Source organism: Erinaceus europaeus, chromosome 7 (assembly GCF_950295315.1).
Source record: "Erinaceus europaeus chromosome 7, mEriEur2.1, whole genome shotgun sequence".
Lineage (NCBI taxonomy): Eukaryota > Metazoa > Chordata > Mammalia > Eulipotyphla > Erinaceidae > Erinaceus > Erinaceus europaeus.
In genome coordinates, this window is record NC_080168.1 from 68,923,157 (window position 1) to 68,947,882 (window position 24,726).

The 24,726-nt window shown below is 40.3% G+C and overlaps 1 protein-coding gene across 1 annotated transcript in view; it reads left to right on the forward strand.

Annotated features, from left to right (window-relative positions):
• MIPEP (mitochondrial intermediate peptidase) overlaps positions 1 to 24,726 on the forward strand; it is a 135,602-nt gene that overhangs the window by 70,024 nt on the left and 40,852 nt on the right. Inside the window, exon 17 of the mRNA XM_007533689.3 lies at positions 22,872 to 22,993. Within this exon, the coding sequence (XP_007533751.1) occupies positions 22,872 to 22,993 (122 nt within the window). The remainder of the gene's footprint in view (positions 1 to 22,871; positions 22,994 to 24,726) is intronic.

Sequence of the window (24,726 nt, forward strand, 5' to 3'; positions counted from 1 at the left end):
CTCTTTAAAAAGAAAGGAAAATTCCAGTGTTTCTAGAAAGTGGACTTTCAAATCCAGTAGAGTGTTAAGCTCAGAGGTTCTCTGAATGCTACAACACTCTCTCCCCCCCCCCCTTTTATTGAAGGGTTAATGAATTACAGTTGTTGATACATGGTTAAAATTTCCCATCTCCCCTTTCTAGGTGTCTGTAAAACACTCTCACCCTCAACTTAGCTTCTTTCCCACAGTCATGCACCAGGATGTCAAGGCCCCTCCTCTCCCCATCTTCCTCCCTGTCTTCCTTCCCCAGAGTCCTTTGCTTTGGTGTAATATACCAAATCCAGTCCAAGTGTCACTTTGTGTTTCCCCCTTTAGTCCTTGTTTCTTAAATTCCACCTATCAGTGGAACCACCACATATCCATTCTTCTCTTTTTGACTTATTCCTTAACATGATTCCTTCAAACTCTATCTGTTGGAGGTCATCTTAGGGAAAGCAACACCCCTCCCCATGCACCCTGAAGGTAGCCAGGAAAAGGGAAGCTTCAGTGTGTCTGCATTCTGCACCAGGACTCCCTCCCTTTGGGACTGTAAAAAGCCATAAAATGCAGATAAAGGCTAAAGTGAGCACCTGAAGACAAAGGCTGAAGCACATCCCCCTGAGGATCCTGTCTCTCCCCAGAAGGGACTAAAACTTGGAAGACCAGGAAGCTGGTGGGCCTCCTGCATGCCTTTGAGCTTGTGTGTGTGTGTCTTTTTCTTGGGTCAACATGCCTACATAGCTGTACTTTCCTTTCCTTTTCTGCCCTTTCTCCCAATACACGCTCATCTCACAGGTGAAAAACGTGACCTTTTATCATTCTTTTTAATTTATAATTTATATTATATAATTAATATAATTTATAATATAATTTATATTTTATTTATTTTTGGTTTTTGTTGCCCTTTTTTATCATTCTTGTGGTTACTATTATTGTCGTTATTGATGTTGTTGCTGGATAGGACAGAGAAATGGAGAAAGGAGGGGAAGACAGAGATGGAAAGAGAAAGACACCTGCAGACCTAGGTGTACAACAATGAATGAATGGCTAAAAAAGTGGTATATATGTACGATGGGAAATACTCAGCCATCAAGAATGATAAAAGTCGGGGGTCAGGCTGTAGCACAGCAGGTTCAAGCACACATGGCGCGAAACCATGGCTCCCCACCTGCAGGAGTCGCTTCACAAGTGGTGAGGCCAGTATCACTGTGTTCATTAGGAAAGGACATTACAAAGAAGAATAAATCAATATCCCAGATTCAGAATTTCTCAGCATATACTGTTTCAGAAATTCTCAACAAAATCTTGGCAGAGTGAATCCAATGGCACATTAAGAGAATCCTCCATCACAATTAAGTGGGAATCATCCCAAGCATGCATATAAAACATACAAAATAGCCAAATATACTACAAAATATCAAGGAATGCTACTTAACCATTACCAAAGATGGCATTGTGTTCTTGGGAACCAACTGGATGGAATTAGAGGTAAATATGCTAAATGAAGTAAGTAGAGAGGTAAAAGACCACTAAGGGATAGTATCACTCAGATGTGAACTATAAATAACTAAAACTTGCAAGAAAAGTAAAACAATCAAATTGACTCTTTAACTCTGAAAATTGGTATTTGTAGGAGGGAGAGGGTGTGGGAGGAGGATAAGTGGAAGATTCCTTGTGGTATGACAGGGGCTTTGGTGGTAGGTCTGTTGAGTTGTATATACATACAGGTGTAAAACTTCTAAAGCTTTTCAATTTTGTAAAGCAGTGAAATTTTTTTATAAGAACAGGAGTAACTTCCAAAATAAAGTAATGGCTTCTAAATATGGCATGTTTTGCTGTGATTAAATTAGTATTTGTATACCTACCACTGATAGGTCTTATACTCTTGGCTACAGAGTGATTGTGTACTGTTAAAAAAAAGATGTATATTTAAAAAATGAAATTTGAGATCTGCTTTTGACCTGTGTTATTTTTAAGCTGATGCTTGTCCTAATGTTGGCATAAAGGATGGCTATTAAAACCTGACTGATGTAGAGGAGAAATATGTTCTGTTAAACAGCAGAGTGTGACCCTGGGATAGTGAAAATTTTATCACTTTATCCAGAGTATTCAAGTTAATTATTCAGTTAAAAAAAAAAACAAACTCTTATTCCTTCTATTTAGTTTTCTTCTCCTGGGGAAGGAAGTTATATTTCCTTGTCTTCTGAAGATACAGCTCTTGCACAAATGGAAATGTTTTTCTTTTAGTATAGTTTCTGCCCAGGTTGTCCAAGTTCAGAATATTTAATATTGCTGAGCGAATGTTATATAAAAAAACTACAACAATGTTTTTTTTTTCCTTCATCTTACATGCAAAGACCCTATGATGGGTGGGGGCCAGGCAATATCTCAGAGGGTTAAGCGCACATGGTATGAAGCACAAGGACCTGAGTAAGGATTCCGGTTTTGACCCCCAGATCCCCACCTGCAGGGGGTTTGCTTCACAAGTGGTGAAGCAGGTCTGTCTTTGTCTCCTCCTCTTTATCTCCCCCCCCCCCAATTTCTCGCTGTCCTATCCAACAATAATAACCAAAAAAAGGAAAAAAGATGGCTGCCAGGATTAGTGGATTCATGGTGCAGGCACAGAGCCCCAGTGATAACCCTGGAGGCAGAAAAAAAGAAATTAAAAAAAAAACAAAGACCATATGGTTCATATCTGAAAAACACCTAGTGGTTAATTGCATGTTAAATTCTTTTCCTCTTTGACTACATAAACAACTGAAAAATATTTACCTTCTCTGTCATGCTCGATTTATTTATGACTTTATAACTAAAACACAGAAGTGTTACAAATTGGAACTTTAGTCTCATGATTGACTCATTTTCTACAAATCTATGGTTTCAGTTTGTGGGACAGTGACAACTCTAGATTTTAGTGGTCTAAAACATCAGAAAATTATATGACTGCCCAAGTTGTTTTTATAATCTAGTCCTTTAAGCCAAATTACCAACTTTCAGTTTTGCCTTGGTTTTCTTGAGCAGTGCTTTACTTTTCTTGTCTTCTACTGATAATTCACATAGACTAGACAGAATGAATAACATCCAGGCTATGAGAAGTTCTTTCTTCAGTAGCTACTTTGAAAATATTTTAAATGGGGCGGGGGTGGTGGTGGTGGTGGGTTGCTGAACCATGGCACACTCAGTTAAGCATATGTAGTGCCATGTGCAATGACTCATGCAGAGATCCAGGTTTGAACCCCAGTTCCCCACCTGCAGTGGAGACACATCACAAGAGGTGAAGCAGGTCTATAGGTGTCTTATCTTTCTCTCACCCTCTCTGTCCCCTTCTCCTCTCAATTTCTTCTGTCCTATCGAATTAAGAGAGACAGAGAAGAAAAGAAAAATGGCCTCCAGGAGTGGTGGATTCATAGTGCCCACATCAAGTCCCAGCAATAACCCTGGAGGCAAAAAATGTATGTGTCTGTGTGTCTGTCTGTCTTAGATTTTAGACTGCATGCATTCAAGGAAGTCTTTTCTTTAATTATTCTCAAAGGTAGATCATATTCTCATCCACCAGGATTTTCATCGAAGAGAAGGAAAGACAGGAACTTTATTGTTATTTGTGCACCAAGCAGGGTTTATCACAGTGGTTTTTGTTTGTTTGCTTGTTTTCTTACCTTTATGCCCTAGGATCCACAGCAACTAGTCTTTAGTTATACTTTGAGTAAGGAATATCGGTATGATTAAAATGCACGTTATACAGGTGTTAACAGTATAAAATTGTCCACTTAATCTGCCCCTCATACCCTTTCCTATTTACTTTTATTTTGCCATTGACTTGCAGAGCAAATGGCTTTTGTGTGATATAAAAATACATCAGATCTGTTGTTCTTGGTGAATCCTTTCCATTACTGTTTTCCTTACCTCCCAGGCTAGATAATTATAGTTCCCCCTCAATAAGTTTCTCTCTCCTTATTTACTATCCCTCTCTCAGATCCACACAGTGGGTGGGCAGTAAGATCTTCTCTAAATACTAATCTGATTTTGACATCCTACCTTCTAAAACCTTTCAATGAATTCCACTGCTCTTAAGCTTAAAGGTTAAAGACCTTGGTTGCCCACAAGTTCTTTTGTGGATGGATCACTCTAGCTTCTTCTAGCAAAACACTCCCAGCTTCTTTTGGCATCAGGATTTTGGCACATATTTTCTTTTGCCTGGAGCCTGCTCTTGTTTCTCCTCATTTTACCTCTGCTGGAAATATCATTTTTTCAGACCTGGGCAGCTCCCCTGTGCAATGTCCACATAGCCCTGGGCTGTTACCCCTCATATACGTTAATCCAGTTTATTATTTCTTGATGCTATTTGATTCACTTTTGTCTTTCCAATGGGAGTAAAATTCCATTAAGTACAAGCCCGTTTATGATTTATTCATTATTATTTTTAAGTCTTTTTTCTCTGTATCTCTATTTATTAGATAGAGACAGCCAGAATCCAGAGGGGAGGGGGTAATAGGGATAGAGAGACAGAGAGACACCTGTAGTACTGCTTCACCACTTGCAAAGCTTTCACCCTGTAGGTGGAGACTGGGGCAAAGGAAGTGAATAAAAACAGGATATATATATTCAAACCATATCTGTGATCTCGGGAAAACTATTGCAGATTCCTCTGGAGGAGAATGGGGACACAGAACTCTGATGTAGAAATGGTGTATAATTATACCCCTACTATTTTATAATACTATAAGTCACCATTAAATCACCATTTTTTTTTTTAAGACAGAGGATTCTGAAGACTGCTAGAGAAAAGCAAAGAGTCACCTATAGGGGTAACCCTATAAGATTATCATCTTATTTCTCCATAGAAAGTATAAAGTACCATCAGGACTTACTACAAGTTTTGAATGGACAAGACCTTTTATTAAGAATACTTTATCCTGCTACTTACATACAAGCAACAGCTAATGGAATTCATTACTATTAAACCTTACCTACAAGAAAAACCAAAGAGGTTTAAAATGAAAATAAAGGGGGCTGGGAGCTGGTTCACCCAGTAGAGTACATTGGGATGCATGAGGGCCCTGGTTTGAGTCGCCAGCTATCACATAGGAACACCACACAAAGGGGAAGCCTCATAAGCTATAAAGTGTCCTGCTCCTCTCTTGCCCTTTCCGTCTCCCTCTTTCACCTACAAAAACAAGAGAAAGGTAATTAGAAGGAACATATGCACCCCTGTGTTCATAGCTGCTTTTAGTCACAGTAGCCAAACAGCGCAGGGAACCTAAGTGTCTATTATTAGATGACTGGCTAAAGAAGTTATGATATATATATATTCCATGGAATACTACTCTGCAATAAAAAGTGATATTGTGTCTTTTGGGATAAAATGGATGGAACTGAAGGTGATTATGCTTGGCAAAATAAGTGAACAGATGAAAGATGACTGACTACTACTACTACTACTACTACTACTACTACTACTACTACTAAGATTAGAGATCTGATTTACATGAACTTGCCAAAAAAATGAAATACACACACACACACACACAACAGAAGCAAGCAAACTGTAAGACTTGTGAGACCGACCTGTGGTGATTATCTTTGGGAGGTGGGAGAGTTAGGGATACAGAATTTTGGTGCTGAGTGTGGTTGGAACTATAAATTTTAATCTTACAATCTTGTAACAAACTATTAAAAACAAATTTAAGGGGGCCGGGCAGTGGCACACCTGGTTGAGCACATGTGTTGCAGTGTGCAAAGCCCCCTGTCCCCACCTACAAGGGGGGGGGGGGGTTTCACAAGTGGTGAAGTAGAGATGCAGGTATCTTTCTGTCTCTGTCCCTCTCTGCCTCCCTCCCCCCTTTCAATTTCTGGCTGTCTGTATCCAATAAATAAATAGTTATAATAAAAAAAAATTTTTTAATGGAGAAAAAGAAGTTCTTCAGGAGCAATAGAACTGTGTGGGCACAAAATCCCAAGAAAGGTCTAGTGGCAGAAAAAAAAAAAAAGAAAAGAAAAGAAAATATGCCCTCATCCATGGTAAACAAAGAAAGGAAAACAGAGTCCAAGGACTCAGACTACAGAATTAAGGTAACAAAGGATCGGGGCTGTGGTGGGAATAAGCATCCCAATGGACTTTGGTGGGTAATATTGGTGTCATGGTGGGGTAACACATTTTGGAGTGGTATGAAATTGTACTTCTAAAACATTTACAGTCTTGTAAACCAAGGTTAATGCACTTCTTAGAAGTACTCCTACAGCTTGTTTAAAATGTTCTCATTTTTTATCAGGTGCAGTCATTTTTTTCTAGTTGGTTTTTAATTGGGACATAAAGAATTAGTTATTTGTATTTATTGTGTAATTAGCGTATTTTGACTATCTGCACACATCCTTGACTGGTGTGGTGCCTTTCAAAAAACTGCAAACTGGTAGGAAATGTTGAGCATACTTGTATTATTTCTGGTGTTAATGGAATATTTTCCAGATGGTCCCACATGTGGTTTGAAAAGGAGCTAGTGTGTGTGTGTGTGTGTGTGTGTGTGTAGAAACATTCCAGGATAGAGGATCATTTTCAGATTACAAAGATAGGCATGATACGGTTACTTATGGAAACAGGCTGTGTGAAGCTTGGGCCCTGCGAGTTTCAGTGTGAGTGAAGATGTTTCCCTTGGGAGGGGGAGGTTGACCATGAGTGCAGAGAAGATAGGAGGAGGGAGTGCAGGACTTTTGAGTCAGAATACCCAGACAGTGTTAAGCATCAGGTTTCCATCTGCAAGATAACACTATTTCCCAGGATTTTTGTGAAGGTTAAATGAAAGAACAGATTTGTAAAAAGCACTCAACTTAATGCCTAAACACTAAAGAAATACTAAGTATTATTACTATCAGTATAAGAAATGACTATCAAGAGGGAATTTAGATAATAAAAATGGGGAGTGGTAAAGATAAATGTCATTAGTTACACGTGAGCTGGGGAAAAGCAGGGAAGTCAGCATTCTTTGCTGGTGATATTTATTTATTTATTAGTCCTTTTTAAATTTTTTTAATTATCTTTGTTTATTGACTAGAGACAGCCAGAAATTGAGAGGGAAGAGGGTGTTAGGGAGAAAGAGACAGAGAGACATCTACAACACTGCTTCACCACTTGCAAAACTTTCCTCCTGCATATGGGCCCAGGGACTTGAACCTGAGTCCTTGTGCATTGTAACATGTATGCTCAACCAGGTACATTCAACCTGGCCCATTATTCCTTTTTTCATTAATGATTTAATAATATTTATTTACAAGATTATAATAAAGGTATAATTTCACACCACACTGTTCCTACACCAGAGTTCTGTGTCCCTATCTGTTTAGTTGTAGTAGTTCATCTAAGTTCACAGATGTGGATTGACTTTATATGTATATTTTTTGCCCATTTCCTTTATGGTCCTGCCTTCATCTCCATTCTAAGTCACACCTATTACAACTACATTTGTCTGTCAGATAAGCGAAACAGTGCCTGACTGCTACTGGCATTTTCCAGATTTGCTTCCCTTTTAGTGATGATATTTTTTTTTTAATCCCATTACTTTTATTTATTTTATTTATTTTTTTAAGGTAGAGAAGGAAAGCAGATAAAGACACCACCACAGCACCAAAGTTTCCTTCAGTGCAGTGGGGGCCAGGCTTAAACCTGAGTTGTGCATATGGCAGAGCTGCACACTATTCAAGTGAGCTATTTCAGCAGCCTTTTGCCAGTGAGTGTTAAGGGGTGGGAGGTGAACTTCCTCCTGAAGTCCAGCTAATTGCCAGGCCATCAGAGGCTCTTGTCCCAAGGCACAGCTAATTCCATCAAGGTGAACTTATACCCTTATCATTGCTTTCTGAGGCCACATGTGACTATGGTTTTACTAGCTTTGTTTATCTGGGTGTCTTTTACAACCTTGATTTGTTAAGTGTGCATTTAGTAATTGCCAAAGTGAGCTGGCTACTTTTTTTTTTTTTTATCTGCATTGTCTTCAAGTCCTCAACTCCACTGGGGACACAGTCTTCTCACATTTGTATGTTTTTCTGTGTCTCGGGGAAGCTTTGAAATACTTTCTGATTTATGGAGAGCGAAAAGTGAACCAAACTTTCCTGGGACATTTAGAAAACCTCAGACACTTAAAAGCTAAAAATCAAACAATATTTGAAATGATTTATGCAGTTTCAGCAATGACTTTTTTCCACTTAAGCCATACTTTAATGTAAACAGCCCTTCCACAGGGCTAAGTCCTTAAGTGAAAGCAGCGGAGGCCTATAAATCAGATGATAGTTGACATTTCTTTCACAACCACTTTCCTTAACTCGTTTTTTGTCTTAAAGCTTAGCTTTCCCCTCTAAAAAAAGTTGAACTAGTCTTATACTGAAATAAAATTAAAGTCAGTATGGAACTGCATGAAAAGACTTAAGAGGATGATATGCAGCCACAGCTCAATTTAGAAAAATACGGTGTTGAAAGAAATGGAATAATACTAGACATAGCCAAGCTGGCTTGTATGCAATAGGAGAATTCAGCTGTAAGGAGTGAGTGAGTGAGTGAGTGAGTGAGTGAGTGAGTGAGTGAGTGAGTGAGTGAAACAGGGCCACTATGTTGGAATGACCTCATATTAGCATATTAGGAGCCATCTCAGGGATCCACAAGACACTCTAATATGAATTGCTTTTTAATATTTCATTAATTGCAAGAATACTTCTCACATACTGTTCAGCCAACTTCCCCAGTATTAATGTCCCAGGTAAAAGCAATCTGTGGCAATATCATAGCCAGGAAACAAGTGTTGTTAACTCACTAATAAGAATTTCTTTTTTCCTCTTCTACTTGCCAATCATTGTTACTTCTGAAATACACTATCTTTCCATTTTTCAGGATGGTACATCTCAGGATAGTTAGCTGGAGCAGGCTGATATATTTATCTATAGCATAAAACTCCATGTTCCCAACCCCACCTTTTTGGCTAATAGCCTGATTCTTGTGCATTATAGAGACAAGACCAGTAGAAACAGAATCAGGGGTCACTTGCAAATCATTTAGAGCCTGTGATCTGTCACAGTGCTAGAGGGCAGGTGTTTGAAAGTGCTAAGTGCAGAGAGCCACAGGGCTCCCAGTGTCTGAGCAGTATACCAGCTTGATAGCTCCACCATCTGCTGTGAGATCACCCATCTTAAGCCTTTTCATCTGCTGTTATTTTCTTGGCATCTCTTCCTCTCTTCTTAATGTAGTTCTTAGAGCTGCCATTTATAGTTAACTCATGGACTCTCAGGCCATGAGTTTATCCACACACATTACATCATGATCTGTTGTATAAATAGAAGTGTCTATAGAAGTCCAAGATAGATTAAAAGCTTCATACAGTGCAATCTATTCCTTTCTACTCTCTCTCTTTTTAAAAATGTATTTATTTTAAAAACATTTTATTATTAATACTTATTATTGATTCTTTATTGGATAGAGACAAATTGAGGGAGTGGGGAGAGAGACAGGAAAGACACCATAGCACCACTCCGTGGCTCGTGAAGCTTTCCCTCTGCAGGTGCTGCCTGTGGTGGCCATGGATTCTAACCTGGGTCCTGGCACAAAGTAAAGTGTGCACTTCTACTGTGTGAGCTGTCTTCTGGCCCCTTGCCTTGATCTTTTTAGTTCCTGCTCTTGCCATTGTTTTTAGTCTGGCTAGTTTTCACAATCACATTTTTTATTTTAATTTCTTTATTGGGGAATTAATGTTTTACATTCCACTGTAAATATCAGTTTGTACATGCATAATATTTCCCAGTTTTCCATATAATAACACAACCCCCAGTAGGTCCTCTGTCATCCTTTTTGAACCTGTATTCTCCCCCCCACCCACCCCAGAGTCTTTTACTTTGATGCAATATGCCAATTCCAGTTCAGGTTCTACTTGTGTTTTCTCTTCTGATATTGTTTTTCAGATTCTGCCTAAGAGTGAGATCATCCCATATTCATCCTTCTGTTTCAGACTTATTTTATTTAACATGAATTTTTCAAGGTCCATCCAAGATCGGCTGAAAACGATGAAGTCACCATTTTTTACAGCTGAGTAGTATTCCATTGTGTATATATACTACAACTTGCTCAATCATTCATCTGTTGGTAGACACCTGTGTTGCTTCCAGGTTTTGGCTATTACAAATTGTGCTGCTAAGAACATATGTGTACACAGATCTTTTTTGTATAGTTGTGTTTGGTTCCTTAGGATACATCCCCAGGACAGGAATTGCAGGATCATAGGGTAGGTCCATTTCTAGCCCTCTGAGAGTTCTCCAAACTGTTCTCCACAGAAGTTGGACCAATTGACATTCCCACCAGCAGTGCAGGAGGGTTCCTTTGACCCCACAACCTCTTCATCATTGGTTGCTACTACCTTTCCTGATGTATGATGTTCTCGCAGGAGTGAAGTGGTATGTCATTGTTGTCTTTATTTGCATTTCTCTGACAATCAGACTTGGAGCATTTTTTCATGTGTTTCTTGGCCTTTTGGATCTCTTCTGTGGTGAATATTCTGGCCATGTCCTCTTCCCATTTTTAGATGGGGTTATTTGTTTTCTTCTTGTTGAGTTTATCAAGCTCTTTATATATTTTGGTTATCAGCCTCTTGTCTGATGTACGGCATGTAAAGATCTTCCCCATTCTGTGAGGGTTCTCTTGGTTTGGGTATTGGTTTCTTTTGCTGTGCAGGAGCTTTTTAATTTGATGTAGTCCCATAGGTTTATACTTGTCTTGAAGTCTTCTTTGTAATTGGATTTGTTTCATTGAAGATGTCCTTAAAATTTATGTGGAAAAGAGTTCGTTTTTTAAAAATTTTTATTTAAGAAAGAAGACATTGACAAAACCGTAGGATAGGAGGGGTACAACTCCACACAATACCCACCACCCAATCTCCATATCCCATCCCCTCCCCTGATAGCTTTCCCATTCTCTATCCCTCTGGGAGTATGGACCCAGGGTCATTGTGGGTTGCAGAAGGTAGAAGGTCTGGCTTCTGTAATTGCTTCCCAGCTGAATATGGGTGTTGACTGGTCGATCCATACTCCCAGTCTGCCTCTATCTATCCCTATTAGGGCAGGTCTCTGGGGAAGCGGAGCTCCAGGACACATTGGTGGGCTCTTCAGTCCAAGGAAGCCTGGTTGGCATCATGCTGGCATCTGAAACCTGGTGGCTGAAAAGAGAGTTAACATACAAAGCCAAACAAATTGTTGAACAATCATGGACCTAAAGGCTGGAATAGTGCAGATGAAGTGTTGGAGGATACTCACTGCAGATTCTTGTGTACTTCTGCTTTCAGGCATATATTTTGCCCTAGTTTATGGATATGTGTGAGCATATACTCTATCTCATGGATTCTGGTCTATATCTAGGTTTTGGGACTTTGTTAGGATGTGAACCACCGTTTCCAGCAGTTGTTGTCGGAGCTCCCGCCAGCACCTGCTTCCAAGTCACCATCTTGGCTCCGCCCTGGAAAAAGAGTTCTGCCAATATTTTCCTCTAAGTATCTGATAGTTTCTGGTCTACCATCCAAGTCCTTGATCCACTTGAATTTACTTTTGTATTTGGTGAAATATAGTGGTTCAATTTCATTCGGTTTCATTCCGTTTATCTTGTCCATCTCCAAAACTCTCTCCCTTTACACTGTCTGAACTGGAAGACGCTTTGAAGAGGATTAAACCGGGAACGGCTGCTGGCTATGATAACATCACCCCAGAACTCATTCTTAACTTGGGCCCCACGGCAAAGAAGTGGCTCACTACATTCCTGTCCCACATCTTGGAATCCAAATCTATGCCCAAAATTTGGCGTCGTGCGAAGATAATAGCAGTTTTGAAACCAAAGAAAGACCCAACACTGGCTGCCAGCTATAGACCAATTTCTCTCCTCTCCTTGTGTTACAAACTCCTTGAGAGGCTGCTTCTGTCACGTATTTCTCCTCTTACAGAGAAATTCTTATCACCCGCCCAAGCTGGTTTCCGCCCAGGAAGATCTACCTGCGAACAAGTCCTGACCCTCTCAACTTACATTGAAAATGGATTCCAGAAGAATTTAAAGACGGGTGCTATCTTTGTTGATCTCACAGCAGCCTATGACACGGTCTGGCACTGTGGTCTCCTAGTCAAGATCTCAAGATGCCTGCCTCCATGGGTGGCCAACACTATATCGTTTCTTCTCCAAAACAGAAGATTCCGGGTGCATCTGGGTAACAAGTCTAGCAGATGGAGACTTGTCTCAAGTGGCCTCCCCCAGGGCTCTGTTCTGGCTCCTACGCTATTTAATATTTACATCAGTGATCTCCCAGAAACTTCTTCAATAAAGTTCATCTACGCCAATGACATCTGCTGTGCAACTCAGGCATCCAAGTTTGACATCCTCGAGGAAACACTCATGAAAGACATGTCTCTGATATCTGATTACTGTAAAAAATGGCGACTAATCCCTAGCACTGCAAAAACGGTATCATCTGTTTTCCATCTACACCATGCCTCGGCCTCGCGTGAGTTTAATGTGCAGCTTGATGATACGAGAATCCGGCATGCAGCCCAGCCAGTCTATCTTGGCGTTACTCTCGATCGCATTCTGTCATTTCACGAACATCTCATAAAAACTGCAGCAAAGGTGGGTGCGAGGAATAACATCATTGCAAGACTGGCCGGCTCCTCATGGGGCGCAAGCGCTTCCACACTATGATCATCATCTCTGGCATTATGCTATTCCACTGCAGAATACTGTGCCCCAGTATGGTTCCGTAGCCCCCATGTCCACTTGGTCGATTCCAAATTATATTCCTCCATGAGGATAATTTCTGGAACCATCCGTTCCACCCCGGTTCCATGGCTGCCAGTTCTTAGCAACATCGCCCCACCAGATATTCATCAGGATGCGGCATCATCTAAGTTCATTTCCCATGTCTACGCTCGACCGGACCTGCCAATATACGCAGATATCTTTGCCCACCCTGTCCAAAGCTTGACGTCTCGTCATCCAATCTGGTCTCCTATACCTACACTGAACTTCTCTGTTCCAGACTCTTGGAAACAGAGTAGGCAGTCAGCTGAGGTAAAGAACAAACACCTCATCACAGACCCCTGCAAGCGTCAACCCGGCTTTGACCTAGCATGTTATGATTGGGCCCTCCTCAATCGCTATCGAACAGGCCATGGCCAGTGCGCCGCTATGTTCCATCACTGGGGAGCCAGAGACAACCCGAGCTGCCCCTGCGGCTACAGACAGACTATGACCCACATAGTCAACGACTGCCACCTCTCCAGATTCAAAGGAGGTCTCGAAACTTTACATCAGGCTCAACCCGATGCTGTTGACTGGCTACGGAAGAAGGGCAAACGCTAGAAGAAGAAGTTTCATTCTTCCACATGTTTCAACCCATTTTTTCCAACACCACTTCTTGAAGAGAGTCTGCTTTCCCCATTTAATAGTCTGGGCACCTTTGTTAAAGATTAGATGTCCATAGATGTGGGGGCTCACTTCCAGGCTCTCAGTTCTATTCCACTGGTCAGTATATCTATTCATGTGCCAGTACCAAGCAGTTTTTATGACAATGGCTTTATAATACAATTTGAGATCTGGGAGTGTGATACCTCCAGTTTTATTCTTTCTTAAGATTGTTTTGGCAATTTGAGGTCGTTTCTTGGTCCAGATAAACATTTGTAGCATTTGTTCTATTCTCCTAAAAAATGTATTTTGGTATCTTAATGGGGATAACATTAAATTTGTAGATGGCTCTGGGTAGTATATTCATTTTGGTCATGTTAATTCTTCCAACCCATGAACATGAACTATCTTTCCACTTCTTTGTGTCTTTTTTAATTTCCTTAAGTAGTGACTCATAATTTTCAGTATATAAGTCTTTCACTTCTTTGGTTAGGTTTATTCCTAGATATTTCATTGTTTTTGTTGCTATAGTAAAAGGAATTGATTTCTGGATTTCAACTTCTTTAAACTTAGTGTTTGCATAGAGGAATGCCACTGACTTTTGAATGTTAATTTTGTAGCCTGACACCTTACTGTATTTCCTGATGATTTCCAAAAGCTTCTTGCTGGATTCCGTAAGTTTCTATGTATGCTACCATGTCATCTGCAAATAGGGAAAGTTTGACTTCTCTTCCAATCTGTATCCTTTTAATTTCTTGCTCCTGCCTGATTGCTGTGGCAAGAACTTCCAATACTATGTGGAATATTAATGGTGATAGTGGGCAGCCCTGTCTAGTACCTGATCTGAGTGGAAATGCTTCCAGTTTTTCACCATTGAGTATGATGTTGGTTGTAGGTTTGCTATATATAGACTCCACTATCTTGAGAAATTTTCCATCTATTCCCAATATTTGTAGCATTTTGATCATAAAGGGATGTTGTATTTTGTCAAAGGCTTTCTCTGCATCTACTGATATGACCATGTGGTTTTTCATCTTACTTTTATTGATGTGGTGGATCACGTTGATTGATTTACGTATATTAAACCAACCTTGCATCCCTGGGATAAACCCCACTTGGTCATGATGAGCAATCTTTTTAATATACTACTATATCTGGTTGGCTAGAATTTTGTTCAATATTTTAGCATCTATGTTCATCAGAGATATTGGTCTGTATTTTTCTTTATTTGGTTGTGTCTCTATCTACTTTTGGTATCAGAGTAATGTTGGCTTCATAGAAGCTGGAAGGGAGTATTCCATTGTCTTTAGTCTTCTGGAAGACTTTTAAAAGTAGAGATATTAGTTCTTCTTTGAAGGTTTTGTAGAATTCATTTGAAAAAACCGTCTGGTCCGGGACTTTTATTCCTGGAAAGGCTTTTGATAACTGTTTCAATTTCATTAGCTGTGATGGGCCTATTCATATTATCTAGTTCCCCCTTATTTAATTTTGAAAGTTTGTAGGTATCTAAGAAATTGTCCATTTCTTCCAGGTTTTCTAGCTTGGTGGCATATAGTAGTTCATAGAAGTCTCACATGATATATTGAATTTCTGTGGTGTCTGTTGTGATATTTCCTCTTTCATTTATGATCTGATTTATTTGGGTCTTCTCCCTTTTTTGTTTTGTGAGTCTGGCTAAAGGTTTGTCAATTTTGTTCACTCTTTGGAAAAACCAACATTTACTTTCGTTGATCTTTTGTATGTTTTTCTTATTTTCAATATTATTTATTTCTGCCCTAACCTTAGTTATTTCTGTCCTTCTGATTGCTTTACAATTTCTTCTAGGTCTTTAAGATGTGCAATCAGGCTATTTATTTATGCTTTTTCTTTGTTTCCTAATGTGTGCTTGTATGGCTATGAACTTCCCTCTCAGTACTGCCTTAGCTGTGTCCCAAATATTTTAATAGCTTGTGTCTTCATTTTCATTGAACTCTAGAAACATTTTGATTTCTTCCCTTATTTCCTCTTTGACCAGGTAGTTGTTAAGTAGTGTACTGTTGAGCTTACACATTTTGGGACTATTACTAATCTTTTGTTGATTGTTAAGTGTTAGTTTAATTCCACTGTGGTCTGAGAACATTCTTGATGATTACAATGCTCTTGAATTTGCTGATGCTATTTTTGTGGCCTAACATATGGTCTATCCTTGAGAATGACCCATGTGGACTTGAGTAAAATGTGTATTCCAGTTCCTTGGGGTGAATGATTCTGAAAATGTCCAATAGTTCTAGTTTATCTATATCCTCATTTAGCTCCCTCATTTCTTTATTGATTTTCTGCCTGGATGATCCGTCTAGTTGAGAGAGTGTAGTGCTGAAGTCCCATACTATGACTGTGCTGCTGTTAATATATTGCTGTATCTCTTTCAGTAGATGTTTGATGTATTTAGAGGGCTTCTCATTGGGTGCATTGATGTTAATAATTGTTAAGTCCTTTTGATTGACTGATCCTCTGAGCATTAAGTAGTGTCCATTCCTATCTTTTTAAATTTTATTTATTTTAAAGTCTATTGTGTCAGATATGAGAATAGCTATTTCTGCCCTTTTTGTGGGCCATTGGTCTGTCTGATAGTTTTCCATCCTTTCACTTTGAGTCTGTGTTTGTCTTATTGAATTAGGTGGGTTTCCTTTAGACAGCATATTATTTGGTTGTGTTTTCTGATCCATATTCCTACTCTGTGCCTTTTAATAGGTGAATTCAGGCCATTGACATTTTTTGATATCAAAGATCGAAGATGTTCTAACGCCATTCTTGTAGGTTTTTAGATTGTTCTGATAGATATCCTATTTATGGTGGTCTGACTTTTTATAGGAGACCTTTCATAACTTCTTTCAAGGCAGGCTTGGTGATAGTTGATTCCTTCAACTGTTGCTTGTCTGAGAAGGTTTTGATGCCTCCATCTAGTCTGAATTACAGTCTAGCAGAATACAGTAGTCTTGCTTGAAAGCCTTTCTCATTGAGCACTCGATAGATATCTTGCCATTCTCTTCTAGCCTTTAGTGTTTGTGTGGAGAAGTCTGATGCTAATCTTGTGGGTTTTCCTCTGTAGGTGACTCTTTGTTTTTCTCTGGCAGCCTTCAGGATCCTTTATTTGTCCTTATTCCTTTCCATTCTAAATATGATGTTTCTTGATGTCTTTAATTCTGTGTTAATTCCTCTGGGCTTCTTGAACCTTTATGTCTTTGATGTTGTATATTCTAGAGAAGTTTTCAGCTATTATGTCCTGAAGAATCCTTACTTCCCCTCCCTCTCTTTCTTCCTCTGGTAAGCTAATTATGTGTATATTATTTCTTTTGAAGACATCCCATAGGTCTCTGGTGTTGTTTTCAGTATCACTTAAACTCTTTTTGAGATCTCTTACTTCTTTTTTAGTTTTCTCTAATTCATCCTCTGTCTTGCTGATTCTGTCATCAGCCTCATTTATTCTAGTCTCTCTTCCCTCTACTGTTTTCTGGAGTTCATCTATTTTTTTAACCTGTTCTGATGCTGTTTTAACTTGTTTAGCTAGTTGTATTTCTAGCTCAGCTATTTCAGCTTTCAGCTCTCTAATGACCTTGAGATAATTAGTGTTTTCTTCCAGTGTCTCATTTGTTGTTTCTGTAGTTCTGATGACAATTCATTCAAGGTCTTTACTCACTCCTGTGATGATTTCCATAACTAGTGTTTGGATGTTGACCTCATTATTTTGTGCTTCATCCTTTAGGGGGCTTTGAGCTGTACTCTTATCCTGGTTCATTTCTCCAATATTTCTTCTTGTTGGTTTAACCATTTTATATAGTATGTTATGAGGTCCCTCTCTCAGTATTTTTCAAATCACTGATCACTCTTGCCTAGATTGACTTATGTCTAAGTAAGGTATTTAAAGGCTTCACACTTGTGGAAATTGGCAGTTGTCTCAATATTGTTGTAATCCCTAATTTGGAGCACAGTGACTTAAAAGCCTCTTTGTTCTTTTTCTTCCCTGTAGACTATGGGAGTCTGAGGGCTTTTAAACTATAATTTGGCTTCTTAGCTTAATCACTGACTCCTGACCAAGAGATAAAGCTGGGTGGGGCAGAGATAATGCAATGGTTATGCAAAGAGACTCTCACAGACCCACAGCTAGGCCAGCAATTTATAGATCTTCTCCTGAATTTCCTGGTTAGTTCTCTGTCCCCTGGTGTCAGCACAGGGCCTCCCCCCTGCTGCTGCACTTTCTGAGGGCAATAGCAATGGAGACTCACAGTTGCATTTGGTAAGTCTTAGGGTAGTCCTCTCCTCCCTTCATCAGTCTTTTTGTTGGTGAAACAGACTGGAGGTGGTGTCTCAACTGGTAAACTGCCAGACTGTTACCAACCACTTAATCTCTCCCTAGGCTCCTCTCAGTCCACAAGCCATGGGTATTTGCACTCACTGGTTATTTGGTGGGTTCCTGAAGTCGTTCATGTCCTGTCTTGTTGTGGTCCCAGGTGGTCTCCTTTGGTATTCCTAGTTGACCTGGGAGAGGAGAGGAGAGAAACACAGCTGCTGCTGCTCCATGGACCCCCCCCCCCCCTTCAGAAGTCTCCCTCACAATCACATTTTAATTTCCAGTAGCAGCTTCTACTTTCTGATTTTGTTTAATGTACCCTGTTTTTTGTCCTAGGCAGGAGATGTTGAGGATTGACAGTTGGCATATACATAAGGAAAATTATATTATGTTGGAATATAATCAGCTATTTTTTAAGGAGTTTTATTTTTTATTGCCACCAGAGTTATTGCTGGGACTTGGTGCCTGCACATGAATCAACCACTCCCAGTGGGCATTTTTTTCCTTTTTTTTTTTTCCATTCTATTTTATTTGACAGGACAGAGAGAAATTGAGAGGGAAGGGAGAGATAGGGAAAGAGAAAGCTAGACACTTGCAGAGCTGCTTCACTGACTGTTAAGAATCCGCCTCTGCAGGTGAGGAGAAGGAGCTCAAACTGGAGTCCTTTCACATGGTGATTTGTGTGCTTAAATTGGTGCACCACTGCCCACCCCCTTAAAATCAGCTCTTAAGGACTGAATGATAATAACTTGAAGTAAGAAATTAAAAGTGTTGATCTCCAGTTATAAAAGTCATCTAAGAAAAGCCCACAGTGAACCTCATTCTTTGGCCCTTGTGCATTTTATTTGACTCTTATTTTATTTTGCCTACCAGTTGGGAGAGATGAAAAGCTTTTTTCCTGAGGTAGGAAGGAGTAAGACACTGTTGTTTGAAAGTGTCCTTTCTATTAAGTATTGTATTAGAAGTGTTTTGCTAGAGCAGTTGTCACAAGAAGAAATAAAAAGTACTCACACTGGAAAGAAAGGAGTAAACTCATCTCTATTTGCAAACTGCAAGATTTTATATGGAAAGTCCTAGACTATCCAAAACCTTGTACATGAAGTTTAGTAGTGGCTTTATACATAACAGCCCAAAGCTAAGAAGTCCCCAAATGCCTTTCAGTCAATGCTTTGATGAACAGATTAAACAACAACAAAAATCTTGCATCTTCATACAGTGTAATATTCTTTAGCCATAAAGAGGACTGATGTTCTCATGTTTGCTTCAACGTAACTAACATTTGAAAACATCATACTCAGTGAAAGAAGCCAAATACAGGAAGCTTGCCTTGTGGGCTGGGAAGATAGCACAGTGGTGAAGCAAAAAGAATCCCATGCCTGAGTCTCTAAGGTTCTAGCTTCAATCCCCATCACCAGTATAACTCTGAGTTGAGAGTTGAGCAGTGCTTTTGGCCCATGAGTTTCTGTCTGCCTGTCTGTCTGTTCTTCTGTATTTTTCTCTCATTAAAATAAAATCAGCAAAATATTTTTAAGCTGGCTAAACTGAGTAGTGTACTGTTTTTGAATAGCTATGCATTGGTATTCAGTATATATAGCGATATTGCTTGGTCCTGCTCAGGTTTTCCAGACGTTTCAGCCATAACTATATCATTTTTCTCTTTTCTAAGAAATCACTAAGAGCTGTTGCATCAAGAATTCTGGAAATTCTTCAGATAAGATAATCAGGGAAGATTGGTGATATGTTGATAAAAAGCAGGCATCCCTCAGATTTTCAGCAGATTAGTCATCATTTTTTTCTTTCTGTCAGTTACTCTTACTTGTTACAGGTGGTAACATGACCCACAGTGACATATTATCACAGCCCTGGGCTACACTTCAGACTATGCTGTTACTTAAGAAACTTTTGGAATGCCTTCACGGTTATTACATGGGGGCTGGGAGAGCCATTAATTTTTGGTAGATGTGAAAGGGTTGTATATGTGTGTTTGTGTATGTGTTTAACTGTCTTTATTAACCTCAATTTCATGTTACCAGTAGCATGACCCTTAGTAAGATTTTTTTGTTGTCTTTAAGATGTTTCCTTAACTGCATATTTAGCTTTTGCATATCTTAAACAACACAAATGGAATGTACTTTTTAATGTGATCTGGAAGGATCTTTCACCATGTGAATTGAAAAGTACATCTGGAAAGTAGTAGTTACTTGCAGCAGGACAATGAGTGAGTAGCATTTAAAGCTTTTAGGTGAGGGACATGAGCTGAAGATATCACTGCAGGTCCAGGCCCTGCCCTACAGCCCCTCCACCCCCCACTATGACATGAGAACTGTGGTAGCCAGGCACTCCCTGAGTGTCATGCTTTCCTCAGTCCTGTTGACTATCCTTGCCTAAACCATATGGGTTCAGTAAAATTAATAGCAGCTTAATTTTAATTTTGTTGTATCCCTTCAGGAATTCAGACATACACATTGTGTGTATGTAGTCAGAAAATTTGTTTTTAAACCAACTTGTTGGCTTTCTAATTTGAGTGATGACTACTTAGCTCAAGCTTGTTCCTGCAGCCAAGGACCCCCATCTGGTATCAAGGAGAGTCCCTGGCTCAGAGGGCACAGAGTCTCACCTCATGTCCACTGGGGTCCATGGCATGGGGACTGCCCAGCACAGCCCTCCATGAGGGAGACTAAGGGGAGCATGGACTCAGAACAAGTGGATCCTTATCACCATGAGAATGGGGAGGGTTGGAGGTGGAAGCCCTCGATCTACCTGCTGGTTGTACTCACCATCAGTGTTTGAGGGAGGTACTGCTCCAAAAAGGCCTCCCTAGTGAAGCATTATTGGAACCAAAATTGCCAAGAGCTGGGCACAGTGTCATTAAAATGCTTCCAGGGGAGGCATTTCTGAAGCCAAGAGGAAAGCAAGGACACTGATTGGCTGCGGCCCACTTTCTACCTAGCCTGGGGTGTAAGACTAGAGTAAAGAGGAGAGAGCTGAGGAGATGCAATTCAAGAAGCAGGACTCTGGAAGGAACTTCCAGGCTTCTTTCTCCTAACCTTTAGTGCAAGAAGGCAATGTAACATCTTTGATAGGCAGTTATTTGATTTGTCCTTCCTAAGTTTAGATTGCAACTTCATCTTACAAAGTAGGGGTCCTGTCTGCCTATAACTTGTCCTATACAAGTAACACAGTAACAAGGAAACTTAAGTTTAGGTGAAATTAGTAGGAGTTCAGCTATCATGGGCTCAGTCCCAGCAGTGGAATTATAGGCCTCTATCTGCCATAACTTTAACTACCCTTGAAAGGTGTAGTGTTGAACTCCAGCCTATCACTAAAGCACAGGATGCAGGTGATGTGCATTGTGCCAGAAACTCTGCATCCAGGGAGGTGTGCAGGTAGAAGCATGTGTGACAACAATGCAGAAAACTGCGCTCCTTGTACAAACCATCATATCTCTTGAAAGTCTTCATTTTTACTGCTTTATTTATGTAGAAACAGTTATAAATTGATGAAACTAAAGGACTTAGAAATTCCATCTCTAATCTAGCATCAGTACTGAAGTAGACCTGCATTAAAGATCGCAACATGACATTCAGTTCAAATCTAAGTAAAATCAAAGTCTGCTCTGGACTGCATAGCCTGCCAAAGCTATTCTGGCAGGTCACCAAGAAGGAATAGTTCAGAAACAGCCCATAACCTGTGTTCCCAGTCTTGAGAAGCTTAGATCAATAGCACTTAGATCACAGCCAGTGTTAGTGGTGTATCTATTTAAAGCAGTAGGCCACTTGTTCTCTATGAGAAGAATCACCTGTGGTCCATTGAGATTCTAAAATAACACAGAAACTGACTATATATACTTTTTAAAAAGTGACATTGTATAGTCAGAACTGTATTAAGCGTGATTTTAAAAGATCAAATTTTTTGAAAAAATGAGCTACTTGAAGTCTTCTATAATGAAATGGCCATAATTAGTTCTTTTCCATTTGCCTTCAGTTTAAGTGCCACTTGCATTTGAACAGGATAGGAGAGCCCTTCCACTTTCCATGACTCCCACAGCCACTTGGAAGTATTCCTGGCAACATGGTGTGTGGTCACCTCATATTCTGTTCTCCTAGCCATGGCAAGATCACTGGTGAGCTCCTAAAGCCACATCCCCATTTCCATGTCCTTTATTTTATGTGGTGGGTGCAAGCCAGTTGGTAGTTCAGGTAGTTCAAACCAGGTCTGGTTGTTGCAACAGACCCAAAATAACAGCTATGCAGGCACTCCCTCAGAACAGGTGGTGGGGCGAGAAAGTACACTAATTTAGACTCAAAGTGTCACTGCATCTGGGACCTCAGCTCCACAGACAGTCCAAGGTGCACAACACCGTGAAGGAACACTCCTCACAAAGTGCCCACCTTACATTCCAGTCAGAGAATTGTTGCAAAAGGGAGAGAGTAGACATTGAAGATAAGTGTTCATATCTATTATGTTATCCTTGTGTTCCCAAATAGTTCAGTGCTGTGTACACTTCACTTTACAACATTTCCTTTCCCCAGTATGTGAAGAGTGGTTACTCTTTAAAGTGTTGGGTACTGGGATTCTACTTTGAATCACATTATGGTGCATCTTAGCACCAGAATCTGGTCTACAGTTTACCACAGCACTGTGGTAATGGGTCATCTGTTCTTTTCAGTACTTGTTTGCTCCTAAGTAAGGTAGACTTTGCTTACATGGTTTATAGATTTATAGTAAAGATCATACTTTATTTCCTAGGAAATTGATATGTCAGAGAATGATTATTGTAGTTTAAAACTTAAGGCTCAATTCACCCCCCCAAATGTTCTGAATGTCAGATGAAGCATATTCAGAAGATGGCATATTGGTTTGTTTCAGAAAAAAATATGATCTTAGAGTCATAAATAGATCTTATTAGGTAATTTTTATAATTCTGATCCGAGGCCACCAACAAGTGACTTGTAAGAGGATACGTTTTAGCCTTTGACGGCATAGAATGGGAAAAAACACTAGGAACATAGGTGGTACAGGGCTCTAGGGTGAGAGGAGATTGGAAGCAGTCATAGGTGCATGTGTCTGGACTTGCATCCTGTTGGGTTATGCTGGGCTCATGGTTCCTACTTGTTTGCTTTGCAGGCCTGGCAGCTTCGATTCAGCCACCTGGTGGGCTATGGTGCCAAGTACTACTCCTATCTGATGTCCAGGGCAGTGGCATCCATGGTCTGGAAGGAGTGTTTCCTCCAGGATCCTTTTAACAGGTAATGGGCATGGGGGCATTCTGGAAGTGTCCTCTCCTCCAGCCTCAGACACCTTCCCACCCACGTCGTTCAGAGTGGGCTCTGCCAGCTGAGTCACTTGGAGCACAAGCTGGACTCAGTGGGAAGCCTCTATAGGGTGACCTCCTCTGTGCCTTTTCACCTTAAAGCTTCTCCACCACCACCACCCCCCAATCTGCAGGGGTCCCTTGTGTGGGTGCTCTTGGCTTCTTCCAGATGGAGGCCACACTCACCACTTTGCTTACTTCTTTGAGTTGGGGGAGTGAGGAGGGCGGGGCAGCAGAGTGTGCCCAGCCTCACTGATGCTCAGTAATCCGTGTTCCCTGCTACCTCTCACAGGTGCTCTGCCAAGCAGTCAGTAATTCCTGGGGTCCCAGAGCTTAGTGTCAGTTAGGGACATACAGTGCCTCCTCCTCCTTGTCCTAGTATGGGCAGCCTATTTCTCAGGTCTTAGCAAAGCTATCATTGCTCCCTGAACATCTGCTGTGTCCCAAGCTGCCTCCCTTTACAGCAGAAACTGGGGGAGACAGCTTTAGCTTTTGAGATCCTTAGAAGGAGTTCCTTTGAAAGAAAACCACTAATTAAGCTCTGGTCTGACAGTCATTAAAGCCTTCCTTCCTCCTCCTTATACGAATGGATATGGTAGGCTGCAGGTATTTGTGGCTGCAGATGCCGGAGTTGCTCAGAATGTCCTATAGTGTCCCTGGCCTTGTGCTGCTGTCATGGTAGCCTGGGTAGAACTGGCTTGGTACAAGTGGATGCCAAGACAAACAAGAGGATAAGTGATCTGTTCAAAGTTTCAACAGTGAGAACTAGACTAGGATTATAATTTAAATCTGCCAATTTCTAGTTTTCACTCCTCCTCATTTCCTCTCCCCATCCATTTTTGTGTTGGCTTGGATTTTCTCCACAGTGAATAATCACATCTAGTCCCAATTCTTTTGAATTTGAAACTGGTGTAATAGCATTTCTCATTGTTTCATGGCCTGGCCCCATATGTCCTTTTCACTTCCTCCCTTTGCACACTAGAGTCATGTATTCTGCTTTTCAGATTTTTATTTTCCAAAGGCTCGAAGCTAAAATTGACTCCAATAAATCAATTTTGGAAGCTAGAATTCTTTATGAGAGAGGTGTATAAAAATATAATATTATCTTGTTTAAAGGAGTTCCACTTTACTAGAAAACCACATGCTGTTAAATACACATTTTCAGCTATTTCTATCTTGTTTATATGTACTTTCCTGCCTAGACATGTAGCTGCCATTGACTTTTATGGACATGTAAAAGAAAGCTAGTAAAAATGCTCACTGGACTAGAAAATGCCTAACCTCTGTCCAGAGATTCTGTTTGATCCTCTCTTATGAAAATTTGTCTCATGGTAGCCAGCAGCACAGAGCTCAACCAGCCCTAGGCAGAAACAGGTTACTGAGCCCCATCAGCAGGAGCTCAGTCAGGCTCTGAGTGCTGAGAAGGCCTGGACATCAAGTTTCTTACTTCAAGGTACTCCGTACTTACTGGAGAATGTAAGCAAGATAAATGAAGCTGTGTCACAGGACTTATGATCCTATGAAGTTATAAAAGCTTTGATTGGAGACCAGGTTCACAAAGTAGTCCAAAGAACCCCCCCCCAAGAAATAGAATTGTCATATTTTTTTTTAATTTTTAAATTGAGATATTGACCATAGGATAAGAGGGGTATAATTCCATACAGTTCC